General features: G+C 33.2%; 1 protein-coding gene across 2 annotated transcripts in view; it reads right to left on the bottom strand.

The window, feature by feature from the left end:
* The window catches only part of KLHL1 (kelch like family member 1), a gene marked incomplete at both ends in the record, with an annotated part of 369,773 nt that overhangs the window by 232,644 nt on the left and 116,652 nt on the right, over positions 1 to 20,477 (bottom strand). Inside the window, 2 exons of one of the 2 annotated variants that reach the window (XM_080797852.1) lie at positions 343 to 479; positions 15,161 to 15,343. In XM_080797852.1, the coding sequence (XP_080653978.1) occupies positions 343 to 479; positions 15,161 to 15,343 (320 nt within the window). The remainder of the gene's footprint in view (positions 1 to 342; positions 480 to 15,160; positions 15,344 to 20,477) is intronic. The other variant, XM_080797853.1, reaches the window with a different exon arrangement.

Genomic DNA, 20,477 nt, shown 5'->3' with positions numbered 1-20,477 from the left:
AAGAAAGAAAATGATAATATATTTCCCTTCCTGATGCTCTCACGATGCACATTAAAAAATTCTTATTTAATAATTAATAACCTCTTTGCTCCACTGCCAAGCTCATTCTATTGACTATTTATTTTTATAAGCTTATTAAGACCTTTGTACATGGGAATAGGGTATATGTATACATATATACATCTGTGAGTCCATGACAAATGAAAAGGTAGTCTGATTTTTCCCTGGTAACCTTTTAACTGAAAAAGAGAAAGATACAAACTAAGCACATTTTAACCTTTAAATTCTCAAATTCTAAAATTCACAAGACATCAACATGAAGCTATAATTCTTTTACTGTACCTGTATATGCAAATTGCACAAAGTCCCAGAGGGCATTGGGGTCTATGCCTTCCATCTTGATCTCCTCTTGCTTGGCTTCACAAACATCACTTGTAAACATGGCAGCAAAATAGTCGGAGACTGAGCTCAGAACAAGCCTGAAAGAGTCATAGGGTCCAGTTTAGGTCATGAATGGAAAGCAGCAGATGCTAAGTGTCAATAAGAATGTAGTACAGGGGCACCGGGGTGGTTCAGTCGGTTAAGCATCTGACTTTTGGTTTCAGCTCAGGTCATGATCTCAGGGTCCTGAGATGGAGCCCTGTGTCAGGCTCCACACTCAGTGTACAGTCTTTTTAAGACTGTCTCTGCGCCTCCCACCCCGCTCACTCTTTCTCTCTAAAATAAATAAATAAATCTTTAAAAAAATGCAGTATAAAGGTACTCTATCTACCACCTACCATCTATGTATCTCTGTAGCTATCTATCATCTATCAATCTATTTATTGCCTTACAGATTATACTTTTCAAAACTGAGTTAGGAAATTTTGTACCACCTTTGGTCACAGAGCATCCTCCTATCATTTTAAATTCACGCCTCCCCACCCAACATTTAGTTTTCTTCTATCATTTTAAATACACATTCTTTCTATCATATTTAGTTCTTCCATCCTTTTGGATGAGAATCCAGTTATTTCTGTCTATATACTCAGTTTTTAACCACACTATCTACTAAAGACTCTGATTATTCCCCACTGAATTAATGGTGCTTCTATATTGAGAATTTGAGTCCTGAATGTAAACTTATCTGTCTCTGAGATTTCTATTGTTTTTCCTTATTTGCCGGCTCTTGTGACAATATAATATTCTTTTTAATGCTATGAGTCTAAGTATGTCTTTATAACCATATGAGACAAGTCCTCCATCTAATTTTTATCTATTAGTGAAGCTTTATTCCTCATATAAAGCTTAAAGTTTGTTAAGTTCAGGGTGCCTGGGTGGCTCAGTGGGTTAAAACCTCTGCCTTCGGCTCAGGTCATGATCCCAGGGTCCTGGGATCGAGCCCCGCATCGGGCTCTCTGCTGGGTGGGGAGCTTGCTTCCCTTCCTCTCTCTCTGCCTGCCTCTCTGCCTACTTGTGATCTCTCTGTGTCAAATAAATAAATAAATAATTCTTTAAAAAAAAAAAGTTTGTTAAGTTCTTCGAATAAGTTAAATGGAATTTTAATTAAAAATGTGCAGAATTTCTGATTTTGGTGATCTTTGGTCTATTTATAATATAAAGTCATCCAGCACAAAAGTATAAAATATCTCTCCATGTATTCATGATATCCTGTCTGCTTTCTATTCAAATTTTAAAGTTTTCCCTAAAATTGCCTTATATATTCTTGGTTGATTTTTTTCATACTTAAAGTGTTGCTGGCATTATGTGTAGTAACTTTTTAAAAAATTCTTCTTGTGTTGGTTTTTGTTGGTTTAAAATTCATTAGTTGAATCTGTCATAAATACATCTTTTATGTGGCACATTTACTGAATTATCTTACTAGTTCTTTTGACTGCTATTTTTCTTTCTGGGTAGATGATTATATCACCTGCAAATAATCCCATTTTACGTTATTCTTGTTTGTTTTCTATAACTCTTTTTCTTTTGATTTTCTTAAAACCTCATCCAGGACCTCTAGTATTCCAGAGGTGTGTTGAACAGTCACTGCACCAGGGGAGAAAATTTCTGTTTTTCTCTATCTTCAAAGGAACATATTCTCCTTTTAGTAAGATACTTGCTGAGTATATTGCTATGTAAATTTACCATGTCAGAAAGTCCCCTTCAGTTTCTAGCTTTATTAACCACTGTTATAATATATGGGTGTTAAAATTCACAAAAGGCCTTTTATCTCAATCAAAATTATCTTTAGGATTTTCTATTTATAATCACAAGAGAGATAAATCTATAATTTTCTTTTGTAGTAATTTCTTATCAGACTTTTGAGTTAATATTACATAGCCTCATAAAATGAGGTGGCAACTTCAACTCTTTTTAATTTTGTATAATGATTTATAGAAGAAAGCAATTAATTTTTCCCTTAAGATGTTCCATAACTTACCTGAAAAAATATCTTGATTTGACTATTTTGAGAAAAGGTGACATTATCTCATTTTAATTACTTAATAAACTACAAGGATTATTTTTTGTGCTCTATGTCTTCATTATCCACTCTTACATTCCACATTTTTAAAGATTTACACATTTTATCTTGGTTCTAAAATTTATTGGTGTATAGTAATGTATATAACATTACATGTGGCTTTAATTCTACATATATATTCTCTGTTTATTTAGGTGAATCTTTTTATTGCCTTTTTAAAAAAAATCTCACTCATTAACATTTTAACTACATCCTTTTTGCATATTGATGAAAGTTTTTTTTTTTAAAGTAGTTGTTCTTGAGTAGGGATCCAATTTTTTTTTTCTGTAAAAGGGCAGATATTACACATTTTAGGCATTGAGAGTCATATATATAGTCCATCACACAGTTCTTTCTCAAAAAAATTTTTTCAGTTGATTAAAAATAGAAAAATAACTTTTAGCTCATGACCTATGCAAAATAAGCTGCACACCAGATTTCACCCCTGCACAGAAGTTTGCTGACTTTGTCCAGCGATTATAATATTGATCTTTAACTAATAGCAGTATCATCAAATAAAATTATACTGCCATGAATATTATAAGAGCCCTACAACAGCATAATTCTGTTTACCCAATCCTGGTCAACCAAGAATTTCTTAAAAGAAGATCATGTATGTGAAAGTAAAAATTTATTTTATATTTATCCCCTTCTTCACCTTTTCTGGGGCGCTATTCATTTCTGAAGAAGTATACTTCTATCTGGTATCAATAACCTTAAACTGAAAGAAATTTCTTTAGTATTGTACTGCAGGTGTGATAACAATAAATTCTCCCAATTTTCATTTATCTATAAAGGTCTTTATTTAGCTGCATTGGAAATATCTTGAAAAGTTATTTTCACTTGATATAGAATTCCAGCTTTTGGGACTAGGTAGATAACATTCTATTATGAACTAGGCTCCAATGTTTCTAATAGAAAATCAGCCGTTTTCGTATAATTGTTTTCCTGATTTACTATGTCCTTTATATCTAATTGTTGTTACTTTTTTTCCCTCTTTATCTTAGCATTTTAACAATTTGATATGTCTAGGTGTGGTTACTTCATATTTACCCTGATTATGGTTTTCTAAGCTTCCTAGAGCCATGGATGGACATTTTTTGATCAAATTCCAAATTTAGAATTCACGTTTTCTTTCTAGGACTCTAATTACATATACGTTTCAGTAACTGACAGTGCCTCACAGGTTGTTCAGTCTTACTTTGTCTTCTCTCAATTTTTCTTCTACTCTGTGTTTTACTGTAGATGAATTTTAGTGACTTGAATTTTTCCAAATCTTTCTTAATATTCCCACTGCTTTATTCATTATATTCATCTTTTCCTGGAGATATTTTAAATTACTTTTCATAGTTGCTTTAGCCCCTTACGGATAATTTTAATACCTGGATCATCTCTAGGTTGGTTTCCACTTACTGATTTTACTCTTGACAACAAATTACATTCTTCTGTTTTTCCCACTGTATTGCAATTTTCAGTTGTATAATGGTCATTTAAAAAAAAAAAAAGTTGAGGCTAAGAAGGGAATGTCATTCTCCTCTTTGCTTATTTAAATTTCTTCTCTTGTTTATGCCACAGGTTTCCGATAGCTTTAAAGAAAAGATATAAATATTTCATTTTTTGATGATTTATTGTCATTTTAAGGGGAGTGAAGATTTTTCATGTATTTTTTCCTAAGTGGAGGGGTGCCTAGGTGACTCAGTGTGTTGGGTGTCCAACTCGATTTCAGCTCAGGTCCTGATTTTGGGTGATGGGATCAGTCACACACTAGGCTATATGCTCAGTACTGAGTCTGCAACTCCCTCTCCCTTCCACCCACCCCATGCGTATACTTTCACTTGCTCTAAAATGAATAAATAAATAAATCTTTAAAATCCTAAGTGGAAATATAAATTTCAAAAACATTGAGTAAAAGTTCTGACAATATATTCTGATTCCAAAAAATAAGAACTGTAAAAAAAAAAAAAAGCATCGTGTTAAGAGGTATGTTTTCATAGTTGTTTAAATTAGAAATTCTGAAAATTCTTTCTGCATAGAATAGATTAAATTAGTACATTCTTAAAGACAATCAGAGAAAGTTTACTCATTTATGGAAAATGGTGTTACAAATATGTAAATGGAGACTAAAATAAATCCTATGACTCTGGACTAAAATCAGACATATCAGTGTAAAATTACAGCTGTAAATTAAAAAAAAAAAAATAGATTCGGCTCAGGTCTTGATCTCAGGGTCCTGGGATGGAGCCCCACATCAGGCTTTCTGCTCAGCAGGGAGCCTGCTTCCTCCTCTCTCTCTGCCTGCCTCTCTGCCTACTTGTGATCTCTCCCTCTCTGTCAAATAAATAAATAAAATCTTAAAAAACAAAGGAGGGGGTGCCTGGGTGGCTCAGTGGGTTAAAGCCTCTGCCTTCGGCTTGGGTCATGATCTCAGGGTCCTGGGATGGAGCCCCACATCAGGCTCTCTGCTCAGTGGGGAGCCTGCTTCCCTCTCTCTCTGCCTGCCTCTCTGCCTGCTTGTGATCTCTCTCTCTGTCAAATAAATAAATTAAATCTTTTAAAAAAATTTAAAAAATTAAAAAAATAGAAATACTGTTGGTGCATGTATATGTATATTAAGGGATCCTTGGGGAAAAAACAGACTACAAAGCTGAAATATAGAAAGCACAAGATGAGCCTAGAACATCTTCTGTTCTTGAAAGTGAAGAAATGTTACAAAGTGATGGGGGATATGTCAAAAGAACCAAATGTGATGTTTATATCTATAAGCTAAATAACAGTAAACTGTGGATCCACTTTGTTGTTGTCATTGTTGTTTTAAGATTTAAATTTATTTATTTTAGACAGCAAAAGAGAGCGTGTGGGGTGAGGGGAAAGGAGGAGATAGTGTCTCAAGCAGACTCCACACTGAGTGCAGAGCCTGATTTAGAGTGTGATCTCACAACCCTGAGATCAGGACCTGAGCTGAACCAAGAGTCAGATGCCTAGCCAACTATATCACCCAGGTGCCACAGATGCACTTTTTTCTGAGAACATTGTAAGGGAAAAGAGAGGAATAAAGGTCAACACAGGGCATTGTTATCTAAAAGCTTTCATAGTTTTCAAAACTGGAGGTATTCTTTTTCAATTACTTATTTTGTAATAATCTTATTTCTATATAGGTAATCTATAGATTTCTATAGGTTTCTACCTATATAGATTTTTATATAGGTAATCTTATTTCTATATAGATGAAGGGCATAGCAAAAGTTAACTTCAACAAAGAGAAACATTTCTTCTTTAAAAAAAAAAAAAGGAAACATTCCTTCTTTTAACTGAAAAAAAAATCCATCAATATATACGTTATGCATGTAAAGAGTATTTTATGGGATCCATGATTTCAGGTACCCTATTAATATTAATGCCTTGGGTGGAAACATGTTGAAAATACTTAAAGTTATCAATTAGTTACACATTTAATTGAGCCATTAGTAACTAAACTTGTTATATCTTTATATTCTCAAAATCTGACAAAATTATGCAGACACAGGTGTCTTCAAATATTTACTACATACCAATTAGATAGATCAGTGTCAAATCAGTTTTATCAAAAGAACTAAATATGATATTATATGCTATGAAAATAAGCTGTCATAAACCAGAGAGATATATATTATTCCTAGAGCACAACAAGTATATTGATATAAAGTTAACCAGTTTAATCTTACATACAGAAAGGCTTTATTCATAACAGGGACACATCCATATAGAGGAAAATATGTGAACTGTAGAATTAAATCTTAATTACATGAAATTTTCTCAATCAAGTATAACATACAAAACATGTTATATTCTTTCATTCACTAACAGAAGTGCAAACAAGTTTATACTGCATTTAGATTAAGTGACATATGAGATGGGAATTAGATTTTGGAGGAGGGATTTAATGCATAACAGAAAGTAGTATCTTTATATGTATGTATATAAATTCTATTAATTCAAGGAAAGCAAGAGCCGAAAATGCATAAATATGTGAATGCATGCAGCCATTCTGGAAAATCTCTCCTTGAGGTCATCACAAATTTATTTCCTGTCAATTCTATTCAACTTTTCTAGTTGTACTCCAATTTATTGGCAGTGTTTGACATTGTTGACCTCCTCCTCTTCTTTAAATTCCCTTTTTAGCTAAGGCAGTACAGACTTTCTTATCTCAGCTTACCTCTGTTTCATTGACTTCTCTCTCTACTCTTGTTTCTTGACTCTTTCATTAACCTATGTTTTTTCTCAGACCTCTAAATTTTTGCTTTAACACTCACTGTTTCAGAATCATCCTGGAGCATGGTCTTAATTATTACCATTATGGTGGTTTTAAATCTCGCCATGTTTCTTGAACACCTATAGAAACTGCTCACCAGATAGCCCAGTAGTATTTCAGGATGCTCTAAACTAAACTCTGAGTCTTCCCTGTGAGATTCTTTTTTCATTTTAACCTCTCTGTTACTAATTGGTGCACCACCAACATATTGAACTTTTAGAGTAGATATTAAGAAATCACTATTTATGTCACCTTCTCTTTCATTATCTATATCAAATATGACACAAAATCCATCTTTCCTTTTGTACTGGAATTTGTGTTTACCCTGGTCAGACCCCCTTTATGAGGCACAACTAGGTCCCTAGTGCTAGTGATATCATCTAACTGGTCCCATCTATCCCTTCTCTAGAATCACACTTGGCCCAATAGGAGCTGCCTCCCTGGGAGTTTATGTGTTCTGCTCCTCTTAGCTCATCTCCGACCTCCACAACCTCCCCCTACTGTCACCTGTGAGTGGGCCCAATGGCAATGGATAATAAATGCAGAGTGCACTCACAGATGACAGTAGGTAGTAGTACTACCTCTTACTAACTTGGGTGAATGTCTTAATTTTTCTATTTCTCCATTTTTTACTCTGTAAGAAAAAGGTGGAAAACAAGAATTCCCTTCCCTCCTAGGACACAATTGCTAAGTATATTCAAAGAATTTCCAGCAGGGCCTGCACATAACCAACATAGTGAATGTTAACTAGCATTAGGACCATTATTATTATTACTGACTTAATTATGATACTCCCTTCTTCAGGAACCTACACGAACTTCTAATTATGCTCATGATTTCACATCCAAGTTTCTCTACTGGTTTTCAAAATCTGTCATAATCATTTTGTCCCAATTTTTTGGGCTTAATTTCCCAGGATTTCCAATACAAATGACTCCACTTTAAGTAAGCCAGTATCTCAGAAGTTTCACAAATTCTTTACTCTCCATTTTTCCGTATTATTTTTACTATCTGAAATAGCATATGTGGAATGGTGTTGTGTTTTATAATCTTTTTGCATCACCAACAAGGAGTAGACTAAGACATACATATTTAATATGCATTTGTTTTATGCAAGGAAAGATGCTTCATGTACTGCTGAATACCAGTGGTAGGTATAAAGGAGGACATTAAAATGATACTTTAATGATGGGAAAACAAGTGAAACAAAAGTTTTTCAGCTTCTCTTATCTCTCCCTCTCCCAGTTTTATTGAGATATTAACACATCTCATTTATTTAAGGTATAAAATGTGATGATTTGATGCACATATATGTTGAAAATGATTATCACAATGTATTTATAATTGTATCCTTTTGGTGAATTGATTCCTTTATCATTATATAATGACCATCTTTGTTTCTTGTTACCATTATGCCTTAAAGTCTATCTTGTCTGATAAAAGTATAACTACCCTTGGTCTCTTTTTGTTCCCATTTCCTTGGAATATCTTTCTCCATTCCTTCCTTTTGGAGACTATGTGTACTCTGAAAGCCTAAGTGAGTGTCTTATAAGCAGCATAGAGTTGGGTCTTACTTTTTAATCCATTCAGTCACACTATACCTTTTGATTGGATAATTTAATCCAATTATATTTAGAATAATTATTGATAGGTAAGGATGTCCAATGCCACCTAATTGTTTTCTGGCTGTTTTGCAGTTCCCTCATTCCTTTTTTCCTCTCTAGCTATCCTTTTTGTGAATTAATAGTTTTCTATAATGTTATGCTTTCCCTTTTTATTTTCTTTTGCATATTTACTTTAGTTTTTGTTCTATGGTTACCAAGCAGCTTACACAAAGCAACCTATAAATATAAATATAAATATAAATATAAATGTCTATTTTAAGCTGATAGCAACTTAATCTCAATCACATACAAAAACTACTTTTTTTTACTCCCCACATATTTTGTTTGATGTCACAATTTACCTCTTTGTATACTGTACATCCATTAACTCATGATGACTGCAATAATTATCTTTAAAATTTTTGTCTTTTTTTTTGTCTTCTAATCTCTGTATTAGAGTTACATGATTAACACATCATGACATTACAGTTTTAAATATTCTGAATTTGACTGTATACTTGGCTTTACAAGTATGGTTTATACTTTCAAGGTTTCATGTTACTAATTCAAGTCCATTCATTTCAGCTTGAAGAACAACTTTCAGCATTTCTTCTAAGGCATGTCTAGTGGTGACATATTTTCTTAGCCATGATCCTTGCAGCTTTGCATTATTGTCTATGCATTCAAGGAAGTAGGTGGCTCTTCCAGTCTTTACAGAATGGCTTTGGCAGGCAAAGTCCTTCACCAGTCTGCCCATCTGAAGATTCTGGGTGGGTCAACTGGTGGTATAAGCTTCCTGCTAGTGTCCTCGGGTGGTGAGATCTGGTTTTAGGGTCAGCGGGTGGGTGGGCCTGGTACTTTGGTATACATGCGACTAGCCTGGTGCTTGAGTCTTCAGGGGTACCTGGATCTTGGGATCACTGGGGTGGGTCTGGCACTTGAGTCTGAAGTGACTGGCTTGGGACCTGGGCCTACTTAGGTGGTTGTGGGTCTCAGGTACCAGGAACCACTGGGTTGAGTTTGGCATCTGTGTCCTTAAAGCCTGATTTGGTCCCTGGATGTCTTGGGAGTCTGCTTTCATCAGAGTCAAGCTGGAAGCTAGGAATACTAGGGATACTGTTTTTACCTTGGTACCAGAGCAAGCATGGAGCTTGGGGCCTCTGGAGTCAGCCTGTAACCTGGGACCTTGGGAGCTGGCCTGAAGGTTCTTTTATCTGGGCCAGGTTCGCTGCTGGGACAAGTAGAGGCAGCCTCAAATCTAGGTCCTCAAGAGCCAGCATGACACTGGGGTGGGCTATGGACTATGTGTACATGGAAGCTGGCTTGGTGCTTTTGTGGGTCAAAAGCCTGGATCTCTGGTAGTCAGCCTGGCTGGGCCTAGCCAGGAGTCTGGGTTCCTAAGAACCTGCCTGTAGCCTGGGTTCCAAGCAAGTGATTGGGAACCTGGGGCCACCAGGAGACCTAGCCATGAAAGAAGGCTGACATTGGGATGTGCTGTGAGCCTGAGTCCATAGAAGCCCTCTGGAAGCCTGGTACCATGGGTACTGCCTGGAACTGTGGCTATTACATGGGGCCACTGAAGCCAGAAGGCACTGGGAACTTTTTTTTAATCCTGAAGTTTTTCAGAGCTTTATTAACTATCAAGCTGATTTTTTTTTAAAAAAAGAATTTATTTTTTTTGACAGAGAGAGAGAACACAAGCAGGGGGTGGCAGGCAGAGGGAGAGGGAGAAGCAGGCTCCCCCACAGAGCACAGAGCCCAATGTGGGGCTCGATCCCAGGACCCTATCTATCATCATGACTGAGCCTAAGGCAGCTGCTTAACCAACTAAGCCACCAAGTCACCCAATTATCAGGCTGACTGAGAGATGTAGATGGATGTTGGATTTAATAAAATAGAAGAGATGAGTTACTCTTCTGTCATCACAGAAAATCTATGTAAATAAACTTTCCATCAGTACAGATATAGTACTACTTGTCTACTTCTGAATATTAATATCAAAATTACTTATGAAATAATTTCTTTTTACTGCATTTAATATGTTTTAACTGTTTATTTAAAAATAGGTTTTATTTATTTATTTGAGAAAGAGAGAGAGAGTGCACAAGCAGGCAGAGGGGCAGAGGGAGAGGGAGAAGCAAACTCTGCTGAACAGGGAGCTTGATGTGGGGCTTGATCCCAAGACCCTGAGATCATGACCTGAGCTGAAGGCAGACACAACTGAGCCACTCAGGTTCCCCTAAGTGTTTCTAAATATATCATTTCAATTTCCACTTTTAGCTTCAACTATTTTCATTATACTAGTGCTCAGTAAAAAATACTAAAATCATATATATGTATTATATATATATACATATCTATATATATGTGTATTTCTATGCACATAAAATTATAAATAATACTATTTCCAACTCAAAAGATGTTAGCTGTTTAAGATTTTCTCATTTACTTCTGTGTAATGCACTTACTCCTAATAACGGCTAGAGAGGGAAAAGACTTTCACAGGCTAAATGGTATTTCATTCTACACCTGTACATTTTAACAAAGTAGGCCCTGAAAACCCTTTAATTCTCCTAGCATTGAAAATCTGGCTGTCCAGGGATGCCTGGGTGGCTCAGGTGGTTAAAGTGGTCTGCCTTCAGCTCAGGTAATGATCCCAGCGTCCTGGGATCGAGTCCTGGATCCAGCTCCTTGTTCAGCAGAGAGCCTGATTCTTCCTCTGCCTGCTGCTCCCCTGCGTGTGCTCTCGCTCTCTGACAAATGAATAAATAAATAAATAAAATCTTAAAAAAGAAGAAACGAAAAGAAAATTGGCTGTCCGATGATTAAAATTGATCCCGTCAGTCTAATTTTTAGCATCTGACATCCCTGATTACAGGCAGACTACCTAACAAAAATTCCCTATATTTAGTACTCAGGGATTTATATTCAGTTTTTTGGTTCATTTGTTGCTAATCAATTATTCTGGGCCATTTATGGGAAGTTTATATTTATTTTAGAATTTCTCTGAAAACATAAAGCACAGACAAATTCAGAATTTTGATTATTTTCCTTGACAAAAATGTATTAGCATGTCATCTTAAGTATTATTAGCTTTTTAGAATTAATTTACTTAAATATATGCTTAGCGGTAATCGACTGTAGCTATATAAACATTACATTTCATAAATACATTGATAGTTGTGACTTATATCAGGTTAAAAACATATATACAATATAACCAGAACAAAAACAAAGGGTTTTTAGAGCCCTTTAATAGTCATAATCTATTAACTTAAGTAGGGATTGATTTGAAAGGTTTGAATGATGAGATAATAATAAGAAATTAAATATACATTACTTTATAAATGAATATTTAGTGAGTGCTTATAAGATTAGCTTTCAGTGTCTTTCCTAAAGGAGCAGTAGATCTTAATGTAAATTGTTTCTTTTTTCATTATTTGAAATTATTATAATAGCCCCATGTTCCAGTGCTAATGATTGTAACATCATATATATTTTGCCCAAAGGCAATACTCATCTGTGCTAATCAAAATATAACAAAATAAGTAATATCCATTCGTTTGTTACTGGTGCTAAGATGATTATTTGTTTAAGGCAAAGAACCGATTTTGCATTAATTACTAGCATTTTACTGTGCAAAAGTGTAAATAAAGACATACTATGTAACTATGATTACTAAAAACAGCACTTGCCTTTTCCCGGTGCCCCATAAATATTTTCCCACATATTAGTTAATGTATGTTTAACTTAGAATCATAACTACATAAATTACTTATAAAATAGTACTAAAGTCTTAAGTCATGATGTAAAGAAAATATAAATCCTTACTTGCATGAATTTAGCAGATAGCCTTAGGCTAAAATTTTTCTTATCACATTTAAGGAAAATGTAGATGTTGACAATAATTACTCGCTGTAATGTCTGCTAACTACATAAAATATTTAAACGTTCAGAGTTATATGTGTAAAAGTAATAATTACTCAGATATTTTAGGATAATCTAAAGTAACAAGCAATTTTATTTCTTAGTCATCTTGATTATTATAAAATAACTTGTATAATTAAGTTATTTAGAAAATAATATTAAAAATCTAGATAAAAAGAGTAACAAAGAAAACAATGTAGAATATAATTAACATGAGAGAATTGTTCAGTATACTGATTAAAAATGCTTCGAATGAGAAATATTAAATTACTACAATATAAGGCTATAAAATAAGATTATGTAAATTACATGAAACACTGCTCTTTTAAAATATTAATGAGCATTTGATGTGCTAATATACTTTTGAGTTGATTGAGTCCCTTTGTCTTTTTACAAACACACACACACACACACACATAATTATTTAACCAATTTATAAGTTAAATGAGGTAAATTTAGTTATACTCTCAAATTAAGAATATCTTTTACAATAGAATTTTTAACTAGATGCTATTAAGATGAGAGTTCAGGATAATTTGCATATTTGCCACAAATATTACACCATTGAATATCTCAATAATAATGACTATTTGTCAATGGCTTTCTGCCAATAATAATGCAATGTCATAGAAATATTTGAAAATGCATGTGAATAGTATATTATTAGAATTGTTGCCATAGTTAACTGATATTTTGAACCCTACCAGACCTACATTAGTTTTTCAATGTTAAATGTTCCCTCCTATGCATTTCTTGTGTATCAAATTCACTTTCACATTTTAATATTGCTATCATAGCAGAAATATAGCTTAATTCTTCAGGAATGTTTTTAATAGTCAGCACTCAGATGTACATACACTATCTAAATAATAAAATTTAAATTAAAAATATAGGAAAGAGGAGTACATTGAAAATATTTTTTATATGTATATATATACACTTTATATATATATATATACACATATATATATATACATATATATGTATATATATACACTTTCTACCAATTCATTAGCATTAATAATAATAACATACATCAGGGTAGTCTAAGGCTATTTGCCTATATATTCAACTATTTAAAATAATAAAATAATAAGTATTAAAATTAAATTATTTTCTCAATTGCAATTTCAAAATAAAAAATAGAAAAACAGTAAAAAATATCAAATTTAATGAATTTTCATAAGTGAACTGGTAAGAAATTAATGCACAAAATAATTGGATGTTTAGTTATTGTAACCTAGAATTATAAATCATAAGTACATAAGGGATGTATAAAAGCATCTTATCTTTCAAATATATTGGACCATAAGAATCATATTAGTATGTTATAAATTTTTTAAATTAATAAATGCAAAATAAAGATGTCAACATGAAATACTTTTTTTAAAGATTTTATTTATTTATTGAAGAGAGAGAGAAAACACAGGAGAAAGGTAGGGGGCAGAGGGAGAAGGAGATTCCCTACTGAGCAGGGAGCCTGTCACAGGGCTGGATGCAGGGACTCCAGAATCACGACCTGAGCCAAAGGCAGGCTTAGCCACTGAGCCACCCAGGCGCCCCAACATGAAATACTTTGAATTTCCTAGTTGAAACAAATAATATATACCCAAGAAATCAAAATTTTCTTTTAATTTTGGCAGAAACATATATCTCATTTCAGATCTCAAGTACATTCCCCTAGGTTAAAATGGATTTCCACTTAGTGTGATTATGATTCACATAAAATGGACTCTTGTATCAAGACTAGGTAGAGGAAGTTTTATTTTTGAAGTATTTATATTTGCTTTATTTATTAAAAGAGATGACTTAAAATGGCATTGTAATTCTTGCCACAAAAGAAATAAGGAGTAAAAGAAAAATAATTCAAGTTCCCTTAAAAATGTAGATTCTCAACTACTATAAATAGATTTAGCTATGATCATTTGACAAAACTTAGTAGGATACATTTATGATTTAGAATTCTGCAAATTTACCTGTACGCTTCACTATTTTTTTGCATTTAAATAATAGCATTATGAAAAACGGAATGTGTTAATAGATGGAATAGCAAGTTGTTCTTGATGTTCTTATTGGAAAATCTTAACTTTGATTCTCAGTGATTTTTTGATCATCTAATCTCTGAACCTGACAACATTTGAGAGCATAACAGTCACTTAATGAATAAACACGTGGGAACACACAGACACAATATTTTTATAATAAAGTATCATGCGCATCATATTTATTATATGATAAATTACCTGGAAATTCATAACAAAATATCAAAGTCAAAATATTTCAAATTGCATTTGAACCCCCTTCTTTCTTCTATGAATCAGAGGCTTGAAATTTTGAGTCCTTTAACATAGGGACCAGCAAATTATGGCCTATAGACCAAACCTGGCCTGCTGCCTATTGCATAACCCACAAGCTAAGAACAGATTTTAACGGTGGGAAAAATTAAAGGATGAATATATTCCATGACATGCGGAAAGTATATGAAATTCAAATCCCAGTGCCCATTAATAAAGTTTTATTTTGGGGTGCCTATGTGGCTCAGTCGTTAAGTGTCTGCCTTCGGCTCAGGTCATGGTCCCAGGCTCCTGGGATTGAACCCTGCATCTGGTTCCCTGCTCAGCAGGGACACTGCTACTCCCTGTCCCACTCTCCCTGCTTGTATTCCCTCTCTTGCTGCCTCTCTCTGTTTCATATAAATAAAAATCTTTTAAAAATATAAAGTTTTATCGTGCCACTAAAAATGGATTATTAATTCTCTAATCATAGAAGGTTTTACACTCCATATACCAGACTATCACTTCTAAACATATCCATTTATCCAATAAAGACAGGTTACTGTACCTGTGTGCAGGTATCTTTCGGTTCCCGACAATCAGGATAACGTCACAGAGTTGTTGTTGTTTCAAGTAACTTTCCATTTTTCTGAAGGTTTGCTCAGCATGGTGAACAGCCTGATAGAATTCTTCAGAGCTACTGGAGTCCATATCACTTTGAGGGGTCAATGAATGGCTAGTTGCTGTCAGCCTACAAATCACACACAAAAAAGATGGTGTTTATAAAGTGCTAGGAATTGTCCAAAACAATACAGAGCTTTAGAATTTTATGGGGAAAATCAATGCATGTCTTCTTATGTTAATCATTATTAATATAAGTCAGAAAAATCTATTTTGGGTGAAATAATTTGCTCTAGGAAGCAATAAATGAATTGTTAATTATCTTTTTTTCTAGTTTAAAAATGATTTAAAAGATAGGTTATCTAAATTTAGTAGGACATTAAGTTAAAAAACCTGAGAAAGTAACAGAAATAGTAAATTACTAACATGCCTCTTCTAAAATTGATTACTAATAAAAAGTTAATTTAATCCATTTGAAATTGAGGTAGATCATCTAATTATACTATTCTAAATTACGATTCCTGTGAGGTTATAGTAAATGTTCCTTTATAGAAGTAGGTGATTTTCATGATAAGAAATTGTGAGACATGGTTTGTAAGAACGATTGGCAACAAATTTGAAAGTAAATTATTGAGTTTCATATTCCATACCCAACTAATTTAAAAAATATGCAAAACATAGTAGCTCAGTACTAACAAATATTTTAACCATATATATGAGTGTATATACGATAAATTTTAAAATTTTGAAATATTCATGATACTTAAGTTTGGCTACTAAATCCATTACTATCATAGACTGTTTCACAATGAAGCCTTTAAAATACCATACTGCATATTAAGGAGAAGACTCTAAATATATGCATGATAGGCCAGAAGAACCAATCAAGTATTCTGATGCCATGCTAATTAAATCCTTATAACTTTAAAAATTAAAATGAATTAGATATATAACAATAATAATGAAGTAGCTTATTTCAAGACAGAAAGTATGGAGAGTTCCTCTTCTAATCACAGGGCAGTAACTTTTAGCTGACTAAACCCTTCACTGAGAACACCAGGAAAAAATGTTACATATGATATCAAAATAACTAAATGAATTTAATAATAGCTACTAAGACAACCAGGAATTGAAAGACCAAGATCTTAGAATAAAGAAAAAATCATGGAAATCAACTCAAAATTCTACACTGCTTCTTCTTTCCCTCTAAAGGCATTTATTAATTATAAGCAGCACAAGGTGAGAATCTGAGAAACTCAGCATAATGCCACAGCCAATAGTATCATGGGGCTTGGATGAAAAGATAGATTTTGGAATTATGGGCTCCAAAGGTAGCCAGAACTCGAGAGACAAATGAGGGGCCATAAAGGAGGAAAGTTTGGGAAAGGCTGTCGTTGTGCACGCTTTCCCCAGAGATATTTGTGATTCCTAAGTACCACTAGGCAAGCAGAAAATGGTTTATTGGAGATTGAAAAGTTAAATAGAGCTTGAAAGATGAAAATTTGAATTCAAGGACCAGGAATGATGACGGACTCTCGTAAATACACAGGCTCTCAGTTGAACTCCCTTAAGGGTTCTATCCTAAGAGTCAAGGGAAATGGAAATTGACAAGATAATATAAAGACAGAAACCTAGATCTGAATCAATGAAGTCTCTGAGTGCATTAATGTGATCTAATCTAAATGTCAGCAAACAGTCAAAATAAACCCCTTTAGAAAAAGATAACCTCATAGAAACTCTGATTTCTTGTGCATGTATGTAGTGCTTGACATTAAGGTTTAAAAAAAGCAGGTCTATAAATAAACTAGACCTAGGGAGAAAAATTAGACAATAGGAACAGGCTCCAAGGTGCTACAGATGTATCTCTGTATAGAAGGATCACAATTAGTTATGGATGTGAAAATAACCATCATTACTATATTTTAATATACTACCTTAATAATAAAATATTTAAAAATAAAATTTAATTTTTAAAAAAATTAAAAATAAAATATTTTAATGTTTATATTAAATATATTTATATTATATATTAAATATATTTTATAGTTTTACATTAAATATATTTTGTATATTAATATTTATATATTTATAGTATTATTTATAGTAACTTAATAATAAAATATTTTATGTTTTAATATAGATGACAAACTGGAAAGTTTCAAGAACATTAGGTGATATGAAAAAATCAAGCAGAAATAAAATAATTTAACTTCAGATTTTGATAGAGGAACTGAACTTGCAGAATGCATGCAGATGAGGAAAACATAAGCTGAAAAATAAATAGAAAATATTGAAACTAAAATGTTGAGATAAAAAATAAAAAGTTTCTGAAACAAATGAAACATTGTAAGAAATTACAATATTTATATAATTGTAGTCTTAAAAACAGGGAGGGGCATGATAGGCAAAAACCATTTGAAGACATAACGGCCAAGAGTTTTAAAAAATGTGTTAAAGACATCAAGACAAAAATTAAAGATTCACTATCCATCCACAGAAAAACAAGTTCTTAAAAGTTGCCAGTTAAAAAGAACCCTTCCTCCAACTCATTTAATGAAGCAAATATACCATGGAAACAAAATTTGGAAAGGATGTTATAAGGAAAGAAAATTAATGGCCATTCTCTCTTCTAATCCTAAGCAAAACACTAGCAACTAAATAAAAACTGTATGTAAAAAATAAATGTATATATGGGGCTTCTAGGGGGCTCAGTTGGTTAGGTGTCAGATTCTTGATTTTGGTTTCGGTCATGATCTTAGGGTCATGAGATTGAAGCCTGCATTGGGCTCCACACTGGGCGTGGAGTCTGCTTAAGATTATTTCTCCTTCCCTCTGCCTCTTCTGCTCCCCTAGTTCTCTTTAAAAAAAAGAAAAGAATAAAAGTATATAAAAAAGAAGTATATCAAATGTATAGTGTATAATGAATCACAAGTAAGTTGTACTTAATTAAGGAACACATTTCAATCATATAACCACCTAATTCATTCATATAGCAACCATATTTAATGGAAACCTTTCTTTCTTGAGACTGAAAATAAAATTTGTTAGTACTATCTCTATTCAACATTTTTCTAGAGGGTCTTTACCATGTAATGTAAACAAGGAAAGAAGAAATAAAGCCCATTAGAGTTAGACCAGAAAGTACATATATAATTGCTATTATTTCCAGAAGACATGTTTGTGCACATAGAAAATCCAAAAGAACTGCAGACAAGTTTACACACCTAAATCCATTAAAATTATGTGTGTTCTCTGTTACCTACAATATTTGTCTACACAATATGGTTATTTCCATCAGACTTTACCCGTTTCCTTTAAATATTTAAAACTAATAGAAATTTTGCTGTACCATTTAGAGGAAGTTATGGAGAATAGAGTCAGGAGTGCAGGTTACCAAGTAGATCAAAACTGTCCCACTGATATCCTGATGTTTCTGGTCTGGAACAAGACCGCATGAATAGTGTCCTGACATCAAGATACTAGAAACAGTCCTGCAGAATCACTCCAGATAGGCTTAAAGGGGATTGGGGATACTACATTCAGATCCTTATTTTAATTTCCTACAAGTCAAATAACATACTTAGGGCAGAAAGTTTTATACCTCACTAAGATTTTCATAGCCTGGGAAATGTTATCAGGAAAAGAATTTAGTGTAGTAGTTTATCATCAAGTCATTCAAGTTGGGGCGGACATGATATTAGAGGAAATAGTGAAAGACATATAGTAATATAGTTTTAGAGTTTAGTGAGACCACAGACAGCAAATCAAACAGGGCATAGAATTTGACAAGATTTATTTAGAGATAATTATTCTCAAGGTAGAACCTTCTTTTCCATAATCAAGGTATACCAACAAATCTTGACTATAATACAGAGGTGAGCCTCTTCTGAAGAAAATCTAAAAGGATAAATCAAAAGAACAGAGAGCTAGAAACTAGGCTCCAAACTACTTTTTTTCCAGAATTCTTATTCACTCCTAGCTTTTCCCTTAAAAGTGCTAATTCTTTGAATTTCTCCCTATTAGCTCTGAAAACTAGTTATTTTTTCTTGAAGGTTGGTTTTTCTGTCAGAAAAATGGTTATGTTGGTTTGACTTGATTTTCTCCCTATAAAGTCACTGTCATAGTGCTTTCACATTTTCTCATAAATCATTTCCTGAAACCAGGCTTGAGTAGAACTCCTTGACCTTGAACTTTGACTCAGGATTTAAAAAAGGGTTTCCACGTCAGAATATTTAGAATTCTTTTTTTCTTTAAGATTTTATTTATTTTAGAGAGAGAGCACAAGCAGGGGGAGCAGCAGAGGGAGAGGGAGAAGCAGACTCCCCATGGAGCAGGGAGCCTGATGTGGGTCTTGATCCTAGGACCCTGGTAACTTCCCACTAAGTGCAGAGCCCTGGCTGGCAGGGGTGGGATGGGGGGTGGAGGGCTTGATCCTAGGACCTTGAGATTATGATTGAGAGCTGAAAGCCAGAGTTGGACACGTAAGTGACTGAGCCACCCAGGTATGCCTTATTATTATATTTTTAATGTCACTATGTAAGAGTAGAACTAAAATGAAAAAATAAATTTGCAAGCAGTTTTCTTTTTTCTCTTGAATAAGTTAGCTTTTGTTTTGAGGGAATAATCAAAACATTTTTCTGTAATACCAGATAAAGGAATTACCAATACATAATTCTTTGGCAAGACCTGAACGTAGTGAAAGATGCTGTTATTTAAGTGAAAAATAACTATTTGTTTTAGCCATACAATTTAGTGTACACTGCAGACTTCTCTTCATATTAAGTTTCCATTAGCAAAATATTTATTGTAACTTGTAAAAATATTTCTGGTCAAAAGTTTGCTATTTTATTCCTTCCTTACATTGCTTAAATATTTTATATGAAGCACATGTCATTTCAATTTTAAATCCATAAAGCCATTTTTACAAATTATTATGTAAAAAATATCAAAGATCAAGAAATAAGCAAACATTCTCAGACAATAAAACACATTATTGCATACTTATTTAAACTTGAAACTTCTACACCTAAAGTTAATATTTCATAATTTAAAAAAAAAGAAAGAAAAGAAAAGGGAAACAATTTTAAATAAATAAGTAAATTTAAAGAATCCACTTTGCATTATTAGATTATTAGCAAATGAAACATCATCATCATATATCGACATGGCAGACTAAACCAGTGTTCAGAATGAATATCTAGTTATACAAACACACTAATTTCAAATCTTTTAATAACCCCCAAGAGAGAGGTTTAGATTCAGGA

The sequence above is a fragment of the Martes martes genome, assembly GCF_963455335.1.
Source record: "Martes martes genome assembly, chromosome: 3".
NCBI lineage: Eukaryota > Metazoa > Chordata > Mammalia > Carnivora > Mustelidae > Martes > Martes martes.
The sequence above is the reverse complement of the archived record's forward strand: the minus strand, read 5'-3'. Positions and strand labels throughout refer to the sequence as shown.